Genomic DNA, 20,102 nt, shown 5'->3' on the forward strand with positions numbered 1-20,102 from the left:
GTGCCAAAAACTACAAATAGTAGTATAGTCACATGTGCCAACGATGGCTACTGTTGAAGTTACAAGAGCTAGAGTCCCGAGTTTTAATATATATATATATATATATATATTTTTTTTTTTCCGTTTTTCAAATTCCATCCATCTCATGCAATAAAAAAAAAATCCAACTAATTATCAGTGAAAAGTTATGTTGAATCTGTTCATAGCTTCCAAGATGAAGAATTACATTGGCGCATAATCATGGCATATGAATCTAGAAACCCAAAATAATCTCTACCAGACAGATAATGGTAATGGTGCTAACGGGACGTCAAAATTTTGAACCCCATCAAGCTGTTGAAATGTGCAAAAGGCGTTGGAACTTGGGGATTCCGGTGAAGTGAAAGAAGAAAATTTATTTCTAAAGCTCAATTATCGGTGCCGTCAATGGCGTACTTAACGTGGTAAAAATTCCATTGATAACATTAAAAATTTACGAGAGCTAATGAGTTGGTTCATAAGGGAAAGGAAAATGCACAAGAGCCTTCAAACTTAGCACAAAACACTAACGATAGGCGAGGAGGAGGTAAACCGTTGCTCAGTCATTTTCAACACTAACTGTGGAAAGAAAAAGTACAACTGGGGAAGATCCTGCTATCTATGCTTTTATACACCAAAAATGCGGTTCTGAATCTAAACCGCGCGGCACTACATCTTTCTTTGCTGTTCTTCTTTAATCACAAGAAAGAGTACACTTGAGTCCCTGCAAGCTGGAGAACCAACAGTCAGTGGATTTAGAGCAAGGAAACAGATGATTCTACCAACCAGATGCAGCCCTATGCTCATATGGCAGTCTGCTCAAAACGGATTCTTCATACAGCAAATTTGAGCAAATTCTTCCAGTTAGTCATCATCCTCTGAGTCTGCGTTGAGATGGATATATGTTAGCAACTCCTTGATGTATTATACATTCTAGTGGGAAAGTCACAAGGCATGTGTGGATTTTCAAAAGATTGATAACCAAAAACTTCTGAAACGTTATAGGTCAGTATTAGTAGTAAATTGATATTGTATTAAATCAGTAATTTTAACATTATTAATGCATGATGAGGGTAGAAAATAGAAATTCAAAATGTACACGAAAGAGTCACAACCAACACCTGGTGTGAAAGGAAAAAAGACTACAGCAATTGTTCCAGGTAACACAATATATCAAATTGAAGCAGGTCATCACTTTATGGAGATGCAAAAGATAATCCAAATGAAATTAATAAGGCATCTTAATCACTGTGGATAAATTATCCTATACTGTAATCACAAAGGAAAAGTCAACGCCTAGGAACGGAAAAATTAAGACAGGCACTTCCCATAATTTGGAAAGTGTGGGAACTTCAATATAACCATGTAACTCCCAAGTATAAGATTATTATGTGGAAAAAAAATTCAGTCATACTTCAAATCGAAATCCAACTTCAACTCTTCTGATGTATGTTTCTCATGCTGATCTTAATTATTCCATATGCTACCAGATTTTTACCTAAAATGCCCATTGATCCACCAAGGCCTGAGAAAAGGATGCTAAAAAAACTGAGCAGCATCAAAAGACTCTCGCAAAGTGTAGGTCACTAAAATGGTAAAGGTCGAAAAGCTAACTTTCCCTTTTTTCCTAATGTCGAAGGAAAAAGAAAAGAAAAAGGTATTAATACTTCATCCCCTAGTTTAGATTGTATTTTCTTTACTATCTTCTTAAATGATTAACCAAAAAAAAAATTCTCCTGATAACTTGCATGTAAACGATCATAAACAAGTAAAAAACAGAAACACAACAAGGTGAGAGCACAAGAGTTCAGTTCCAGAAAAACATTTTCTTCCTGTCAAATAAAACATATTTGGCAATTTCAACAATACTTACCAGAACGTATATCTTCTCCAACTTTTCCCCTGTTTTTTAGCTGTCTCATGATCATTGCACATATGAGAAACCACCAGTAAATGTGGAAAACAAGCAGCGTCAATAGCATTGTGTTGAACACATAGTACAAGGAGGCATCATAAGTGTCTGATAAATTGAGGCACAAAAGTATGTAATAGCTGGGGGAATGACAATGACAAATTATTAGCAGAAAACAATCAGATTATGAGAATGAAAACTAAAACAAAATACCTGTTTGAGAAGCAAACCTTGAAGATCTTATGACCCAAAATGGAAAGTATATAAGCCTCAGCACGAGCCATGAGAGAGCAAATAACCCAAAGCATACACTAGCTCCAAATTCCTTCTCAGAATATTTAAAAACTTTAGCAGCTTCCATGAAGACATCGCTTGCATCATGCAAAGCAAGAATAATAGAGCCAATTCGGAAAAACCTACATGGATCAAAAGTTAAATATTTCAAATTAACATATCCATGACTTAACATGATATCTATAACCACCAACTGAAGTGAAAATAATGCAAATATGATCCTTTTTTTTACTTTGAAGTGATTAATAAAGTTCTGCAGCCTTTTCGAGTAAAGAGGATATGCTCTCTGTTGTCATGTTCAAAGGACATACTCCAAAGTGTCAGATGAAAAAAACATTGCTAGAGGCACAAATGTACCTTGTAATATATGAATAGCTAATCAAGATAACAGTGACAACATGATGGGACATCATCACTGCAAAATCTTTCCTGCGTGTTTCCCAAGTAAGTAGAGCAGAAATGCTGTAGATGTAGAAGCCACATTGACACATGTAGATGAGCTTTATAGAGGGCCTGCAATGTGAGACACAATCGAGTGATTTGAGATAGCAAGATTTCGAACAAGTAAGAACCCAGGCTAAGAGCAAACAACAAGAAATTTCTTAAATCACAGAATTACTATTCCTCAGATAGAAATGAAGCATAAACCAGAGACTGTTCCCAACAAACTAGTGTTAGAAAATATTTAAGTATAAAATAAAATTATCCCAAAAAATTTAATGCCACTTCCAAGAATCAGGTTTCTGTTTCAAAGTTGCAGTGATCTGTGGTAGTCTCCCAGGACATTGGCAAGGTCTTGTTGGTAACCTCCCACAAGACGAGAAAAAGAAAAACCCAAACTACAACAGTAAAGCTATTCCATGAGATAAGAACAAAATATACTTGGAAATTGTGCTAGAAAACATATGTAGCCATTTGAATTTTAAACGTACCAAGTATGTTAGGATCTTCTATTAAACTTAACTTTAGAATAGCAGTTAGACCTTTCCAGCTGGTTTAATTTGAAGTAACTACATTAGAAATTGCAGCCAAGAACAAGAAGCTTCATTAAAGGAGATTAAAGTAAAACCAAAAACGTTTCTTAGTATTAGAAGGTCAATTTTAACAACATCTATTCCACACTACTTCACAGACAAGTTAGCAACATATTAAATGACAAGCATGGACCCACCTGAAATAAAAGATACGCTCTCTGTTCCATTGTTAATGTCCTGTTTCTATTTTTTTGATATCCCAAAATATTAGTTGCTTTCCAATTTTGCCATTTGAAAAACTTTTCAAATCTCAATACACATTTACCAAGCAGATATTTAGAATTTAAAGGTTACATATGTAAATTGATGCAATGTCACCCAGTCTAGACACAACAATTACATGTCTCCATAAAAAGTTGGGTTCCACCAAAAAATGACTCTAATTATGGGTCTGAGAGAATATATTATACTAACAAAACATTTAATACATTTCAGTTAAAGTAAATTTACCTTTTGGACCTCATGTAAAGAGCTATAGAAAATTGTTACACCAGAAGTATGCATGCCCAACAATGAGTTAAAATTTCAGTGAGACCCTACAATATTTGTATTTATTGATCCAACAGATATAAAGCACAGCATCATTTATTTCCCCAAAAAATAGAGGAGATTTTTATCAAAAAATATACGAAAATAGAAGGTAAAAGATCTGAGGTAGTTGAGCATAATTTAATCAGACCAACCATGCAAGAAGAAGCAAACTTTGCTTGTGAATTAACTCTCCTGTTAACTGCTATAGCATTGAGCATAATATGTCACTTCAATTACTCTAAAAATCCAAAATCAGCCCCGCATGTTTAGTGCTTGAACAATATCAATCAATGACTTACTTGAGGTGTTGGTTTGGCCACCCTCTGAAGTACTCCTGTATATCTGTGAACCACGGCTCACCATAGATGACCAATAGGACAGACAATTCAACAGTGGCATAATATGTTAGCTTCCACAAAGACTCAGAACATTTTGCAATCTTCATCCTTCTAGCCTTGTTAATTTTCAGTGGAATAGATCCATTGCTCAATAACCATGTTGCTACCCTCTGTAGACAGAAAATTAAGAAAATGATGTATCTGGATATGCTCAATAGGTTCACAAGTTCAACCACTAGCCAAAGAAAGATAAAAGTGATTATTCTGTTGATATTGCAATGCATTCTTTATACTATTGGAACTGTTCTTGGGAGGAAAACTCTGACATCTAATTATTCAGGATGTTCTAACATGTCAAACTAGCAAGCCAAAAGAAAGGGGAAAAACACTCTAAAACAAACAAACTCCGTGTCTGCTTGAGGGATTTATAGAAGGCTTTCATTTCTTCTATGAGACATTAAAGTGCTTATGAATGGCTCTCACTAGGCTGAGCGTAAAGACTGCAGAGAACTCTGGTCAACCCGTATAATGCTCAATCTCACCAGGAATAAAATACACTGGTACCATCTAAAATTAGCTGCTTCAGAAGGAAGGGAAACTCTCAAACAAGGCTAAAAATATATGCGGTGGACAAAGATAGCATCATCTTTTTATATTTTGTGAATGTAATGATCATGTATTTTTCTAGTTCCTAGCAAACTAAAAACATTTTAAAACCTGGGCCAAGCAACAATAAGAAATCATTCACCTGCACAGTCATCTCCTCTCCCACTTCCTGCAATCCGTAAAAGAGGACTTAAAATGGCCAATGAAAGGAACTACAGTGCCGAATGTTCCAGCAGCAATAAATGAGATGATAAAAAGTAAAAGAAGATTCAGGTTCAACGTGTCAATGATATAACTGCTGCTGCAGCCAAGGTGGAAAAAGTTTTCTTTTGTTTGTTATATGGAACTTACTTTAGAAAACTGTAATTCCATCAGAAGAGGTAAGTTTAGTTGGACTGCTTGCTGCACTAAAATTCATAATTTGCAGCACCTACGCAATCTTTGGAAGCAACTTGACTCCAATCTTACAGCTCTTGATAGACTTAAATGTGAAAAGACAATTTCACGGTAAATGGAAAAAGTGATACCCAATTTTCCCCCAAAGGTAGAAAGCAATACTTTTTCATCTCTACCTGTACCATTATTAAACATTGATTACTTAGAGACTCCCATTTCAGTATCTTCCAAACAAGCCAAACAATGCATCAAGCTAATCAGGACTTTCTCTTAAGAGGTCACTTAATCTACCAGCCAACTACAGTAGGATACGTCTAGAGCATAAAGTTCGTGAACCATACAATAAGGCAGTGCAAAAGGGAATCAATCAAATTGACAAACAAGAGATATGCAAATTTCCACAATATGCCAAGTCTTCAATAAAGGTGCTACTTTCACCCAGACAAACAAAGTGCTCCATCTTGCAGGCAGATGTATGCACAAAATAAGAATTTCAAACTTCTCCAACATATATAGATTAATTTGACCTTTCTCAGTTTGAATTAGTTTGGGTTCCTTTGTTTATACCCTCTACTTTATCAGTATCTCCATGTGCTTGGTTTCTTATTTACAAAACTCTAATGCATCCGGACAACCAGATTACATTAGATTGAAAAATCATACTGTCTTTTGCTGTAAATTTTGCAAAATGCTAATTAATCAGAATTGGACAAAGCTACTCTTGGGCAGATTCTTGATTATAGCTTCATAGCCCTGTAATCGCTTCTTATTGGTTCCCTGCCCCCCACCAAAATAAATGAATCCATAGACTAATTGGCTACTGAAAAATCTAAATTTTAGATGCAAAATCAAACGATAAAATCAAAGGACTGATTTTGTCACAATCCAAATCTATAATCAGGTGAAGCAATCAAACGCAAACACCCCCAAGATATACATTACGATAATGCATGTTTCCAATGTCCATGACCAAATGTATTTGCACTGTTCGAAAACTGATAGTTAAGAACAATAGGCCGAAATTCAACAACTCTTACACTACCAACTGTTGTCAATCCGTCCATCCTAATTAACTTACTGCTTCGCATCAAGCGCATCGGAAATTTCAATCAAATTATCATAAAGAAAGGAATAATTTTGCTATCCGCAGAGCGCTCGTCTTGGTTTCCTGGAAAAGGATGGAGTCGATAAGGTGCAAACGTTTAATATGGTTGAACTTTAACACTTCGAGTATCAATAGAAACAAATGGGGAAAAGTATACCCCCAATTCTACCGTTTCAAGATCCAATATAAAACATTAGTGCAGAATTCAGGCTGAAGAAGTCCAATTCCAGTCAAGATGCAAGAACATCAAAAAAAATCTTCAAACAATAAACACAAATGAATCAAATGAGACAAAAACCAATCATTGACAAATTCGCAAATTAAGATAGCGCGAGCATATTTACATACAGAACAACAAGAACGGGAAGCTTACCTGAAGGAGGTGCTTATCAAACAAAAACCTGGCGACGGCAAAACCGACTGCGAAATATACCGCCAACAGAAAATGCCAGGCGCTGGGGACGACATCGGCTTTCCACATCGAATCCAGAGCAGCAGATTGGATCATCTTCAACTTCACGTCCACTCCACCCCTAGTTAATCCTCATACGTACTTTAGAAAAAAGAAATCCCTAATTATACCCGAACTTGCAATCTTTTTATAGACAAATCTACCATCGCTGCAGAGGCTGTTGGAGTGGTGTGGGCGGTGAGTTGTATTAATTGTGTATTGAAGCAATGGAAAGTAAGGGAAGGACGCAGGGAGGAGGGAAAAAGGAGGCGGTTAAAGGTTAACAGGTTTTAAGGCTGGAAGGAATGGTAATGAGCAAAGATGTGAAGGAAGGAAGGAAAGGGAAGGGGGAGGGAGATCTTGCGAGTTGCGAGGAGAGAGGCGACTGGGTGCATGCGGATGCGGGTACACTACACTACATAACTGCTAATGAGTGGGCCCTCACCCCTCTCAGTACTTTACAACTTTCTTAAATATATATTATTAGCACGGCTAATTGATCAGAATATTGGTGTATAAAAAAAAAGTCAGACACTTGTGGGTCTGACAGGTTCGACGTATAAATCTATGGTGTCAGCCCGGCACCTGACACCAAAAATTTTTTTTTTTTTTTTTAGTTGACACATGGCCCGGCACCTGACAAAAACTGCAAAAGCTGGCTGCCGGGCACTCTCTGCCCGGCAGCCAGTGAAATTGTTTAAAAAAAAAAAATTCGGCCAGGCTGAAATTTTACACCTGAGTAGCTCCCGTGAATTTTAGCCAGTGTTTTGCTTCAGATTTGCCCCTTTTGGCAGGCTTGTGGACAAAACTAGCTGGGGCTTGCAGCTGCCCGTGAAGCAAAAAAGCTGAATCAGGCTAATAACTGGACAATACCGACTATGCTCCACTAGACTTTAGCAGGTCGTGAAACAATAATGTGTGAAACAACAATTGTGTGCTACCGGTGGTTCTTTTTTTTTTAATGGAAACTTTGTAATCTAGCCGTCCAAACGGACGGCTAGATTTGACCTAATGCTCTATATATGCATTAGACGAAACTTCCTCATCGTCCGCACCTCTCACTTTCTCAATTTACCTCTCACTTTCTCAGTTTATATTTCTAACTTTTCTCTCAGTCGGAGTCTCTCTCTCTTTCTCAGTGTCTCACACTTTCACACGAGCACTTCACTTTACATTTTGCAGAGACACTTTCACACGAGCACCTGACTTTACATTTTGCAGAGTTGGGCGTAGGCAAAGAACTGTCCTGTGGTCCAAAGCGTGAGTGTTTGTTGGCTTAGTCCTCCTTATTTAACAAATGATTATTACCTTGTTTGGCAGTAGAATTGGCTTGTGGTCCTGTTGGTGTTTCTAATAATTACTTTATTCTTATGCAGAATTGGCATCAAGCGCTTGGTGCCGTGTTTTTGTTAATCGCCGTGCTGATTAATTGCGGTGCTTCTGTTAAGGTGGCCGGACTCATTATTCACGGTGCTTCCGAGGCAATCGGTTTTTTGGATTCAAAAAAGGTTAGTGATTTGTATTATATAAAAGTTGTTATAATTTGTCACTTTATGTTAGTGAATTGTTGATAAATATTTTATGTTATTGTTATAATATGTTATTAATTAAATATTTAATTTATTGTTGAAGCAATTGTAAACAGATAATGTAATTTACGTATGTTTGCTAATATTAGTTAGTGAAGCACGGTACACGCTTAGTTGAATTAGTTTAGTGATTGAATTAGTTTAAGTAGATTAATTAGTTGTTTAAATTTGTTTAATAAATGTATTTAAAGTGATTGATTAAATGAATGTAAATCTATAATAAATGCAGTACATAAAATTGGAATCATTAGCATAGTTTAATATCGAAATTAGTATTATTGGTTCAATGCAATTCACTTTATTATGCAAGTTAGTTGATAATTAGTCCACGGTATTTAGTATGTGATTAGTTTAATTAGTTTTGTGATTTAATTAGATTAATTAGTTGCTTTTTAATTAGTTGAATGAATTAAATTTAATAGGTTCGATTAAATGAATTTAGATGTATTTGTCGAGGCATGTATTGAGTTTTGCTTATGATAGCTATTTAGTGGGGATAATTTAAGTATTTGAAATAATTGCTACATTTAATACATTAAATGCATAAATATAATGTAATTAGGTTAGCTTTATTTCAAAATTAGGGGTATTAGTTTAATGCAATTCACTTTGTTCCGCAAGTTAGTTGATAATTAGCTTGTGCTATTTAGTATCTGATTAGATTAAGTAGTTTTGTGGTTTAATTAGTTAAATTAGGAACTCTCACTCTTTTGTAATTAATTAATTTTAAGAGGTCGATTAAATGAACTTAGATTTATTTGTCAAGGCATGTATTGAGTTTTGATTATGATAGCTATTTAGTGGGGATAATTTAAGTATTTGAAATAATTGCTACATTTAATACATTAAATGCATAAACATAATGTAATTAGCATAAAATCATTTTAAAATAGGGTTTTTAATATTAGTAAGATATTTGATTAGAATGGTTATTTAATTGACCCAATATGAAATGTAGGTGCATGATAGACTTAGCATAAGGTAAAATTTTTATAACTAAATGTAGTAATTAAGGTGGTTAATTAGGTTTACTTTGTTATTTATTAAATGATACGTTTATTTGTTATAAATGGTTGAATTATTTAATTATAATGCATTTTTTGTTGTTATTTGTTATATTACTGGTTATTATTTGTTACAATTGTGGACTCATAATTATTTATTTATTTGTTATAAATTATACATATTTGATTCGATCAATTAATTGATTATTCAAATAAGCTTAGCAATGCGATTTTACAATGTTATCAACACTCGTCCGTAATAGGTATAACATGTCAAGTGATAATTGCCTGGTGATACAATTATATTGGGGAGGAAAAATTATATACAAAAAGGGGTCAATTTCATATGATCCTCCTATACCGAAAGATGCGTTGTTCCTGACAGAGGTGGTGGGTTATGATGAATTGGTAGACAGAATATACACTAGTATGGGTTTAGATCGGAACAGCTATAAGATTAGTTTGATATATCGGAGTTGTCTCCAAAATGGCAAGTTTGGTGCAATGCCTTTGGTAAATGACAATGGAGTTGCTGGTCTGTACTACTTACAATCTGGTAGTAGACTTGCAACCGAAATATATGTGGAGGTCGAGAAGCTATTGGGTTTAGAAGAACATGGTACCGATGGTTTACAAATTATAAGTGGTAATCTTGAGCGAGGCGGTAGCAGTTCCGAACATATATCTTTATTCCAGCCAGTCGGCCATTTTGAGAGTCAAATGACCCAACTAGCTGGAGCAGATGTCGAACAAAGGCATAGAGGGCGAAGAAGGGGTACTGGTCGGCGGACGAATAATGATCCTCCATGTACAGGTGCTCGACCGATAATTCACACCTCAACCATTCATTCTCGAGGTGCGGATATTGAATCGGCACCAATGTTTGATGCACAGCCATCTACTGACGATCAGTTTGTAGATGTTGACATGGACTCCGAACCGGAGCCCAATCTTAGTGGTTCCGATGATGAGAACCACGAACATGGTACTGACAGTCAAGCAGGGCATCTAGAGGGCACATCTATGGCCCATGATGACATGGATCATGGTGCTCCTTGGATAAATAGTGAGGGTCCACAACTGCGTTATGAAGCTGGTGTTGACGCTGCATTGAATTTTGACCCCCTTGATGCTGGGACGAGTGGAGAAGTTAAGAATGTGGAACGAACACACCAGAGATTTAGAATTGGGCCTCCTTTTTGAATCAAAGGAGCATGTCCAACGAGCTGTGAAGTTGTGGTCCATCAAGGAGAACAGGGAGTTCAGAGTTCGTGAGAGCACGCCAACGACTTGGTATGTCCGTTGTCGGGCTCGTAACTCCGTCCCCCCTTGTAATTGGCAGCTTCGTGCAACCTTACGGAGCTCGCACAACATGTGGATGATTGTCACACTTGCTGACGCACATACTTGCGTCCGTGTTTGCTATAGTAACGATCACCGTGGATTGAGTAGTGACATAATTGCCGAGCACATTATTCCCCATATTATGAATGGTCCGGTGTACAAAATCAAGGAAATTCAGGCATCGGTGAAACAAGAGTTTCATTGCGATGTGTCATATAAGAAGGCTTGGTACGCTAGACGCCGTGCCATTGATATATTATATGGGGACTGGCCGACATCCATATCGCAACTGCCGACATATATTGAGGAGTTACAACAGTCGAATCCAGGGACGGTAGTTGTGTGGGATCATCATCCATTAAGTACCCCCTCTGCAATAATTTTTGATTATATATTTTGGGCATTTGCTCCAGCCATCCAAGCTTTCCGCTATCTAAAACCGGTGATATGCGTGGATGGTACCTTTTTAAAAGGGCCTTATCGGGGAAAACTTCTTGTCGCCATAGGGTTTGATGCTAACAATTCAATGTTTCCCTTGGCATATGCCCTAGTTGATGAGGAGAATAATCGGAGTTGGTCTTGGTTCATGAGACTGTTACGCATTCACGTGTGTGGTGATGTGCAAAATATATGTATTATTTCTGATCGTCACCACGGCATTATAAACGCAATGCGTACACTCGAAGAGTGGCAGGAGCCATTAGGGGTGCACCGATTCTGTTTGATTCATATTCGGAGCAATTTCACACAAAAATTCAAGAATGAGAGGTAAATTGTCTCCGAACCCTTAAATATTTTTTCACCGCACCCTAACATATTAAACATATATTAAACTTATTCTGACGATATTTTATGCTGCCTGGTAGACTTAAAAAGCCTGATGTACGCTGCTGGTGTGGCAAATCAGCCGCGCAAGTATGAGGACATCATGAATGTGATTTACTCCATGAATACGGAGGCGTACACATGGCTAACGGGTGGATCAGTTCGACCCGAGCAATGGGCTCTGTGCAAAGATGGGGGATATCGTTGGGGGCACATATCCACAAATATGGCGAATGTTTCAACAATTTATTGAGGGACGCTCGATTGCTTCCAATTACTGCATGTATACGGTTCACATTCAACCAAACAGTTGACCTGTTTGTCAAAAATCACAAGGTGGCATGGAATCAAGTATACGCGCTCCCAAAAAAATGTTGGGTCAATATGTAAAAAATGAAAAAAAAGGGAGGGCACATGCAGTTCAAGTGTTCGATCACCAGAGAGGCATTTACTGTATCACAACTGCTAGGAGGCAAGAGACACACAACTGCACTTGTGGAGCGTTGGAGGCAAGAGACACACACTTTTCACCTTCCAGTTATGGGAGAGGCGACTGTGACTCTGCAGGATGTGGAGGTTTTGTGGGGTTTAAGCGTTGATGGTCTACCCGTCACATTAGTACAGACGAAACGTAGTCCATTAGACCGCAAACAATTGGTTAACGACCTTTTGGGATATTGGCCAGAAGATAACATGCTCAACCACGGTCGTCTGAAGTTATCATCCATATCCCGACGGTTGAGTACGCCACTGCCTGCAGATGCTTCTGATGAGATGGTTCGCCAGTATGCCCGGATGAACATCCTAATTCTATTGGGTGGATTGCTATTTGCAGATTCGTGTCAGAACGTCGTCAGTTTAAGTTGGCTAGACTATGTTCGTGATTTGGATGCCATGAGCCAGTATAGCTGGGGATCTGCGACGTTGGCGTGTTTATACCGACGATTGTGCCACGCATCACGTGTTTCTGCAATCACATCTGGAGGTCCGTACTTGTTAGTACAGCTTTGGGCGTGGGAGCGGATTCCCGTGATTCGTCCTGATGTACTCCCATATTCTGGGATTGGGGATTTTCCTAGAGGTGGTAGATGGGCCGCTGAACGAACAGGGGTTGACCCTTATAGCCGATCCACTACATCTTATCGGGAGCAGCTAGCCTTATTGCGGTTGGATCAGGTATAACGTCCTACATATCAATAAATTATATTTTATAGTCCCTCGTTTTTAATTTTGGATCGTATCTAAATTATGGTTATGGTAGCAGTTTATTTGGATGCCGTATAGCGATGGCGTACTGGCTAGTCTACCTGATTATTGCAGAAGAGGGGAGCGCATATGGCGGGCAAGAGTCCCTCTAATTTTCTGGCACATCGTCGAAATACATTGTCCAGATCGTGTCATGCGCCAATTTGGGATGAGGCAGGAAATTCCGGAAGAAGTTGACACTAATCGAGGTTTACACCAATTGGAGATTTCCGGTTATCCTGGAAGAAATTGGGCTCATTTTCATCGGAATTGGATAGGATACTGGAATGCGCGTGGAGAAGCACAAGTACCTGGTGTGCCTACAACCACGTTCAGGCCTTTCAATAATTATCTGGAGTGGTATCACAATCACACCGTTCTGTACATTACGCCGCCTATCCAGCAGCAGGCACAAGTTGGACAAATGTTGCATGGAGTTTCGGGCCAGTTTGAGTATTCAGTAAATTACTACTATTTCCCAAATTTAATTTATTTACTTTTGGACAATGGATGATAATGTTTTCTCCTATTTTGTATATGTCAGATGAATACTATGCAGCGCATTGGTCGGCAACGCACATTGATGCACTTGAACTTGATGACCCTGAAAGTCGATTTCATCCACGTCTTGCAACAATTGTTGATGGAGCATATGGATCAATGCAATATCTCCAGCGCTTTGATCGCATGGTTGGTGGTGATTATGATTCTTTCAATCATAATCCTCATGTGACACCAGAAATTCCTATCCAACCTCGCGTGCGACGTGTCCCTACACAAGGTGGACCATCATCTAGTAGAAGTCGACGCCATAGGCATGGGTTGCAGGACGAAGTCATTGAGGAGACAGGCATTCAAATGACCGAGGGGGGCACTCAGTCGCATTACAACCCGACTAGTAATCAATTCACCACATCTGTGCCTTTGTCGATGACAGACATCCACGGTGTGTCACCTGGACAGAATATATCGGCCTTTACCCCTCAGGTGACATCGTTCCCGCACTCACAGCATATTGCTCTAGATGCCACGCCTTTGCCACAGTTTCCACCTTTTGGTGTATATTCCAGGCCCTCTCCATATTTGCCTGTATTTGGGGGACATTTTCCATCCTCGTCAAACGAGCCTCCATTTGGATACGTTGCCACTGCAGCGGACTCATCTTCTACTGCTAAGCTACATCCAATATTCAATTTTCTGAACGAAACGGGTGGTGTCCCTTCCATTTCAGACCTTCCCGATTATTACACCCTTGGACAGACTACGACCGTACCTGCGTCGATCCAGCCGATATCTACTACTACATACGGTCAGACGGGGGATTTTGCCACGTATCGTTCTCAACACGATGGTGATAGCAGTACGACAGTTGAGTCGGATGAGGAGGATGACGTAGGACCCTATGCTCTTTGTGATCGTTGCAGACGAAAGCCTAAAAGATTTTGTTGTCCGTCTACAACACCAGGTGATAAAGGCAAGGGCAAAAGGCGTACCAACCGTTGATATGATCATTTCAATTGCATGTTTTACAATTTCAAATATTTGAATATGAGGATTTAGCGTTAATTTAATCTTTTATTATTATAATGCTTATCGCTATTTTTAAATTCACGATTGTACAATGTCATGTTATTCATTTTTTCTTCTTATGTTGATTTTTTATTGCATAATCTCAAATAATTATAAAATCTTTATTTCAAGTGAAACTTAATAGACAACTACTTGAAATGTCCAAAAAAATAACTGCTTACATATTATTCAATCGACTTAACGCTATATAGTTACTTATATTATAATAGAATATTTAATTAACTATTTAAATTTACCAAATATAAGTATTGAACATTAGATAATGAATAAATTTTTAAGAGGACTTTTATTGTAATTTTCAAATATATACTATTTTTCATATATACATAATCAGCTTTTTTCCAGTGCCCAATATACTTCTCTGTGCGTCTCCACATTTGCATTGCTCCTGCTTATTGTGCGCAGAAAAGTGAACTTTCCACCATACAAATGTAACCTATGTTTAATTTTTCTCTCCGCTTTAATTCCGTGGATGTTTTTAGGGTTTTAGGGTTTAGGTTTTAGAAATGCATTCTTCTTTAGGGTTTAGGGTTCCTTCTTTAAGGTTACATTATTTTGTACTTCTACGCTGTGTATAGTCTAGGGTTTAGGGTTCAGGGTTTAGGGTTTACGGTTTACGGTTTAGGCTTTTAGGGTTTAGGGTTATAGGGTTTAGGTTTCAGAAATGCATTCTTCTTTAGGGTTTGGGGTTTGGGGTTTAGGTTTCAGAAAATATTTATTTGTTAAAATTTATCATTTGTTTGTCATTTGTTTTATCATTTAATTTGTTTTAACAAATGATGAAACGTGCATCATATATAAAAGAAAATTTAGTGAAATAGAAAATTTTAGTTTGCATATGTAGTAACTTTAGTTGTAAATAGTATTAGGTATTATAATCGGTTATAATCAGGTATTATGATTAAAATAACAAATAAAGGTGATTACCAATATAAAGAACTCACATTAATTTTTAAAAAACTTCTTGCCATTTCTTCTTGTCTTTTTTGCATATTAAATCAAATATTTGAATCATACAATTTGTTTATCTTACATTTTTTTTTCATCTTACATTTATGTTTATCTTACAGTGATTTTTTATTGCATAATTTCAAATAATTATAAAATCTTTATTTCAATTAAAACTTAATAGACAACTACTTCAAATGCCAAAAAAAATAATTGCTTACATATTATTCAATCGACTTAACGATATATAGTTACTTATAATATAATAGAATATTTAATTAATTATTTTAATTTACCAAATATAAGTATTGAACATTAAATAATGAATAAATTTTTAAACGGCCTTTTATTATAATTTTAATATACATAATATTTTTCATCCATGCATAATTTGATTTTTTGAGTGTCCAATATACTTCTTTATGCATCTCCACATCTGCTTTGCTTCTGCTTATTGTGCGCAGGAAAGTGAACTTTCCACCATAGAAATGTAACCAATGTTTAATTTTTACCTCTACTTTAATTCCGTGGATTGAAGAATATTGTCAGAAATGCATTCTTCTGCCGCATTTTTTTTTTTAAAACAAGCCGGCAGCCAGCTTTTCACACAGGTAGAAGCCAAACGCATGGCTAATCTAACCACTTCTTCTTCATAAAGCGCTATAGCTTTGAAGGTCGTTTCATAGCTTGCCAAATGTCCTAGTGCTCTAACAGCTACCCTTTGCTCTAACCTGGGTCATCTTTCCTCTAAGAAGCTCCAATAATGGTGGTATAATTCCCCAGCATCAACAGCTTTGACAGCATACTTGGCATTGTTTATCGTGTAGGAACCAATAATATGGCTAATCTACTCGGCATTCATCTTATAAACAGTATGTGGCCGAATTTTTTTTTTTTTTAACAATTTAACTGGCTGCCGGGCAGAGAGTGCCCGGCAGCCAACTTTTTCAGACTTTGTCAGGTGCCGGGCCATGTGTCTTTAAAAAAAAAAAAAAATTTTTTTGGTGTCAGGTGCCAGGCTGACACAGCCCGGCACCCATATATTTATACCGGACCCCTGTCAGATCCACAAGTGTCTGACTTTTCTTTTTAATACCTATATTCTAATCAATTAGCCCATTAGCACTCTCTCATTTTTATTAATAATCACATTGTCACTATTATTTTAATTATACAATAATTTTCATTTATTGAACTATATAATAAAATAAATGATCGAAGTGTAAATCAAGTGCAAAATATATTTCCTTTACTAAAATAGATCAAATATAGAAAAATATATTAGCATTTTATTTTGGTCTCTGCCACACAATAAATGTATCATTAGAGCTTGACTGTTTTACCAAAAAAAAAAAAAAACTCTATTGTTTAAAATAAATCGTGCTAATGTTTACATTTGTTATGTTAATACTTAATTAGTACATTGATTCAGTCGTCGCATAGATTATTGTACATGCGAACATCATTGTTTTCCATCTGGTTGATCCAACAAATAAAATTGAAACAAAGCTTTTTAGTGAATCCAGTTAGTTTTTTTGGGAGCGTATTTAGTTGGCATTCATAACACATTTAAATTTGGGAAAAACACAAAAATTTAACATAGGACTGGTTTAATAAATATGTTGAAGTCAAACATATCATTAATGGACGTTCAAATGAATATGTGTATAACTACATCATAAAGATTAATTAAATGTTCCTTGATAAGTCAAGTCCACTAAATTTAGAGTGATATGGACACTTCGGTTGATAAAAAAAAATTAGGATTTGAGCCTTTAGTATGAGTAGCATGTTTGGCCCGCCCCTAAAAAAAGGGTACGCGTAGATTAAATTAGATGACAAAATAGAAAGGATTTGGACAGTAGTATAACCACATCCGCTTTCCTCCAAATCAACATAAAAACATGTACGTGTACGTGCACCCTGCCCCCCATTCTTTGCTGTTTCGAAACCACTAAAGAGTCGTGAATTCAATGATTTTGTCTACTGACATTTGTCAGCTTCTCATCTTTGATTAAGAGAAATGCCCATGGAGACATACACCTAAGTTAACCATTGGGCCTTGGTCCGTTTACTCCGTCGGAGGTCCAAAACCTGTCTAGTGCTTCATAATATGCTTCCTTGTTCTTCAAAAATTTAGAAAGTACAATAATGTACTTGTTTAGATTGAGAATATAATGTAAGAAGATAAGTGTCGTTCATGTTCATCTTCTAAGAGGACATAGGGTACAAACTTTTTCTTCAATTTTATCGTAGGATTAAGTTGGACGGTAAAATAGAAGAAATTAAAAGTAAGAGGTCTTGAATTCAAAATCTTTCACTTTTAAATTTTTTTTTTTTAAAAAATTCAATTTCCTCATCTGTAAAGCTCATGCGATACTAGCGTTTCTGTTGTAATTCTTTCTGTCGTAATTCCAAGCAGTTAAGCAAGTGTTCTTGTTTCAGAATTGTACTGACCTTTTTGCTTGTGTTTCATCTTGCTCGGCCATTTGTCTTTGTTGACAATGATAAGGAGGTTTGATGTCTAAACAAAAACATTATCCCTTGAAAATATGATTGGGTTGATCAGCAGTTAGGTTCTCTGAAGATTGGGCTCGAAAGCTTTTTGAGACGAGGATTGTACCGCACATAATGGACTTTCCATCTAAGGCTTTGTGATAATAACTCCACTTCACATGGCTAGGCCCATTGGTGCAATACGCCCACACACACTCATATACTGTTACCTGTATATGAGGTTTGCTTGTGTATTGCTTGTGTTACCTGCAGAAACAGACAGAAAAGTGTATTGCTTGTGAGGTTTCGGGTCCAATTCTGTTACCTGTACGTTCATATACTGCAATTTTCACTTCTAGTGCTCAATTTAAACTGCGCTCAAATAAGTTCCTTGACATGCCTTCAAGCACATAACTTGCCATTTCATCATTTCCATTGTTGTCGTACCAGTCTTCTATTAGAGTATTTTGAATTGGTTTTTACTACTTAGCAAAAGGCTTTTACCAAAATAATGAGAATGAGAGAAAAATATATTTTTTTTTGGGTTTCTAAATCTAAAAATGATTGTGGATACATTATAGCTAGAATAATCTCTTTTACCCTATTGAAGTGCTTCAAACCTTATTTGTAGGATTGTTGCTCTTGCTGTCTTAATGCCTGTTTGCTTCCCTAGGTTGGTGACATAGATTATTGTTGTTAGGCAGAAAATAAGATGAGATCGAGTTCTTCCCAGTTCCATCATATACACACAAACTACGAAAGAGAAGGGCAGAAAACATGGCGATTGCTGAGCTTGTGAGCAACTATAGTCAGGCGTTCAGATCATCAAGGGTTTATAGCACGTCATGTTTTTGACGCGCATCCCCTGAAGTTTGGAGGTGTGATGGAGAACTTGTACGAATGACCTTGGCATATTATCTCGGTCTTCAATGTATTACTCTTGCAAAGAAAGTAGTGACTTTGACAGCTACGGAAAAGCAAATGTTTTGGCAATGGAAGGAAATAATGACGCTAACGGATTAAAAGTTGGTTGAGAAGAGATGTCTGTCATAGAAGTCAGAAGAAAAAGTTAAATTGATCAGGATGGTTCATGCCAAACTAACCAGCAGGTGAAGTGTGGGATTTCTGACTTTGATTGTTCATGAAATTATACACCAATAGGGGCTGGAGTATTTCCTTTAATCACTTCCACTACGAACCACGCCTTGTTATCATCGCAGATGTTAGTTTTCACCATAAATTGGGCATGAAATTCGACTTCACAGTTGACATATCTGTGCTATGCATTGTCGCATCAGTTATTTATTATTGCGCATTACCGACCTTAAATGATGCTACAATTATTTGAAACTGGTTGTTGTGGGCCTATTTATTGCCCTTGGGAGATTTTTATTTTTCCAAAATCTGTATTGCAGAATTGCTTTAGAGCAATGAATCTTGATGAATTCACTTCACAGGTAGAGCGAGGGGTATATTGGTAGAAGTATATAGTTCATCGATTCAGCTGGTATGGATTTCTTTTTGATGGTGGAAACTGGAAACCTTTTTAAACGGAGAATCTATATATGTTTTATAATTTTCAATAGTTAATCTTTGCTAAAAAGGGCTGGTGTTGCTTTTGCTGTTCAGAAGAACAATTGGTGTAATGATGATCAATCCATTTTAAATGGAGAATCTAAGTCAAAATTTTAACCTTGCAAAAGAAGCTGATCTTGGTAGCCTAAAGAATGTGTCTGTTCTAGCTGTCAGATAACTAATTCCAGAACTCCTATCTTAAAAATCCGGCTGCCAAAGTCTTATTCTCTTTGAGGTCTAGTTTCATGAAGTAATATATGTTTGTTTCAGCAATTAAAGTTTGCAAGATTAAAAAAATCTCAGAAAAAGTTGTATATTTAGTTGAGTTTATATGTTCTGGAAGCTATTTATTTCATATTATTTGTAGTTTGCCCGCCATTGTTGACAAACTTCGTGTACTTTCCTGGTGGGATTTTCCTTCCGAACCCCACCTCCTCTTTCCCTGTCCTTTCTATTCTTTTGCGTTTTGGAGCCTGCCATTTATATATTAGGTGGAGGCTGACCAATAATTGAGTTGGGAGGAAGGACGAGATTTTCTCCATGCATGAGACATAACATTGGTGCCACCGGCCAAACTATATTAGCTTCAGAATAGAAAATTGGGATTATATTTATAGAATGGCATATGTGCCTGCTCTCCATTTGAATGCCCTGCAGTTGAGGGCAGTCTCTTCCTTTCGTAGCCAGTAAGGTGAACATGTGGATCATCTTTGCGCCGCTGATGCAAGAAACCAAGCCGTCTTCTTCTTGGCTCCAACAGTTTAGCTGCAGCATTCATTGAGAATTTGATTTCTTGGTCCC

General features: G+C 37.0%; 2 protein-coding genes across 3 annotated transcripts; one reads left to right on the forward strand and one right to left on the reverse strand.

Annotated features, from left to right (window-relative positions):
• Positions 1–524: 524 nt before the first annotated feature.
• On the reverse strand, positions 525–7,061 carry LOC113761911 (LAG1 longevity assurance homolog 2). 2 transcript variants are annotated; one of them, XM_027305092.1, is made up of 6 exons: positions 6,608–7,061; positions 4,089–4,297; positions 2,582–2,737; positions 2,161–2,346; positions 1,892–2,070; positions 525–902 (listed from the first exon to the last, which is right to left on the reverse strand). In XM_027305092.1, the coding sequence occupies exons 1-6, from the start codon at positions 6,740–6,742 to the stop codon at positions 883–885; spliced, it is 885 nt and encodes a 294-aa protein (XP_027160893.1). In that variant the 5' UTR covers positions 6,743–7,061; the 3' UTR covers positions 525–882. The 2 variants fall into 2 exon arrangements, with proteins under 2 accessions (XP_027160893.1, XP_027160894.1); XM_027305093.1 differs by having other exon boundaries at positions 1,892–2,038; positions 2,144–2,346.
• A 3,589-nt stretch (positions 7,062–10,650) lies between these two features.
• Positions 10,651–11,700, forward strand: LOC113759110. The gene is made up of 2 exons (XM_027301699.1): positions 10,651–11,341; positions 11,489–11,700. The coding sequence occupies exons 1-2, from the start codon at positions 10,651–10,653 to the stop codon at positions 11,698–11,700; spliced, it is 903 nt and encodes a 300-aa protein (XP_027157500.1).
• Positions 11,701–20,102: the final 8,402 nt, after the last annotated feature.

Source organism: Coffea eugenioides, chromosome 2 (assembly GCF_003713205.1).
Source record: "Coffea eugenioides isolate CCC68of chromosome 2, Ceug_1.0, whole genome shotgun sequence".
Taxonomy (NCBI): domain Eukaryota; kingdom Viridiplantae; phylum Streptophyta; class Magnoliopsida; order Gentianales; family Rubiaceae; genus Coffea; species Coffea eugenioides.

Excerpts from the sequence above, each read along its gene's own strand:
- LOC113759110 (XM_027301699.1), top strand. The coding sequence starts at position 10,651 with ATGTGGATGATTGTCACACTTGCTGACGCACATACTTGCGTCCGTGTT. Across the intron at positions 11,342-11,488 it reads ATTAGGGGTGCACCGATTCT|ACTTAAAAAGCCTGATGTAC; the intron begins GTTTGATTCATA and ends GCTGCCTGGTAG.
- LOC113761911 (XM_027305092.1), bottom strand. The coding sequence starts at position 6,742 with ATGATCCAATCTGCTGCTCTGGATTCGATGTGGAAAGCCGATGTCGTC. Across the intron at positions 4,298-6,607 it reads TTGATAAGCACCTCCTTCAG|AGGGTAGCAACATGGTTATT; the intron begins GTAAGCTTCCCG and ends TTCTGTCTACAG. Across the intron at positions 903-1,891 it reads TGGAGAAGATATACGTTCTG|ACTCAGAGGATGATGACTAA; the intron begins GTAAGTATTGTT and ends ATCTCAACGCAG.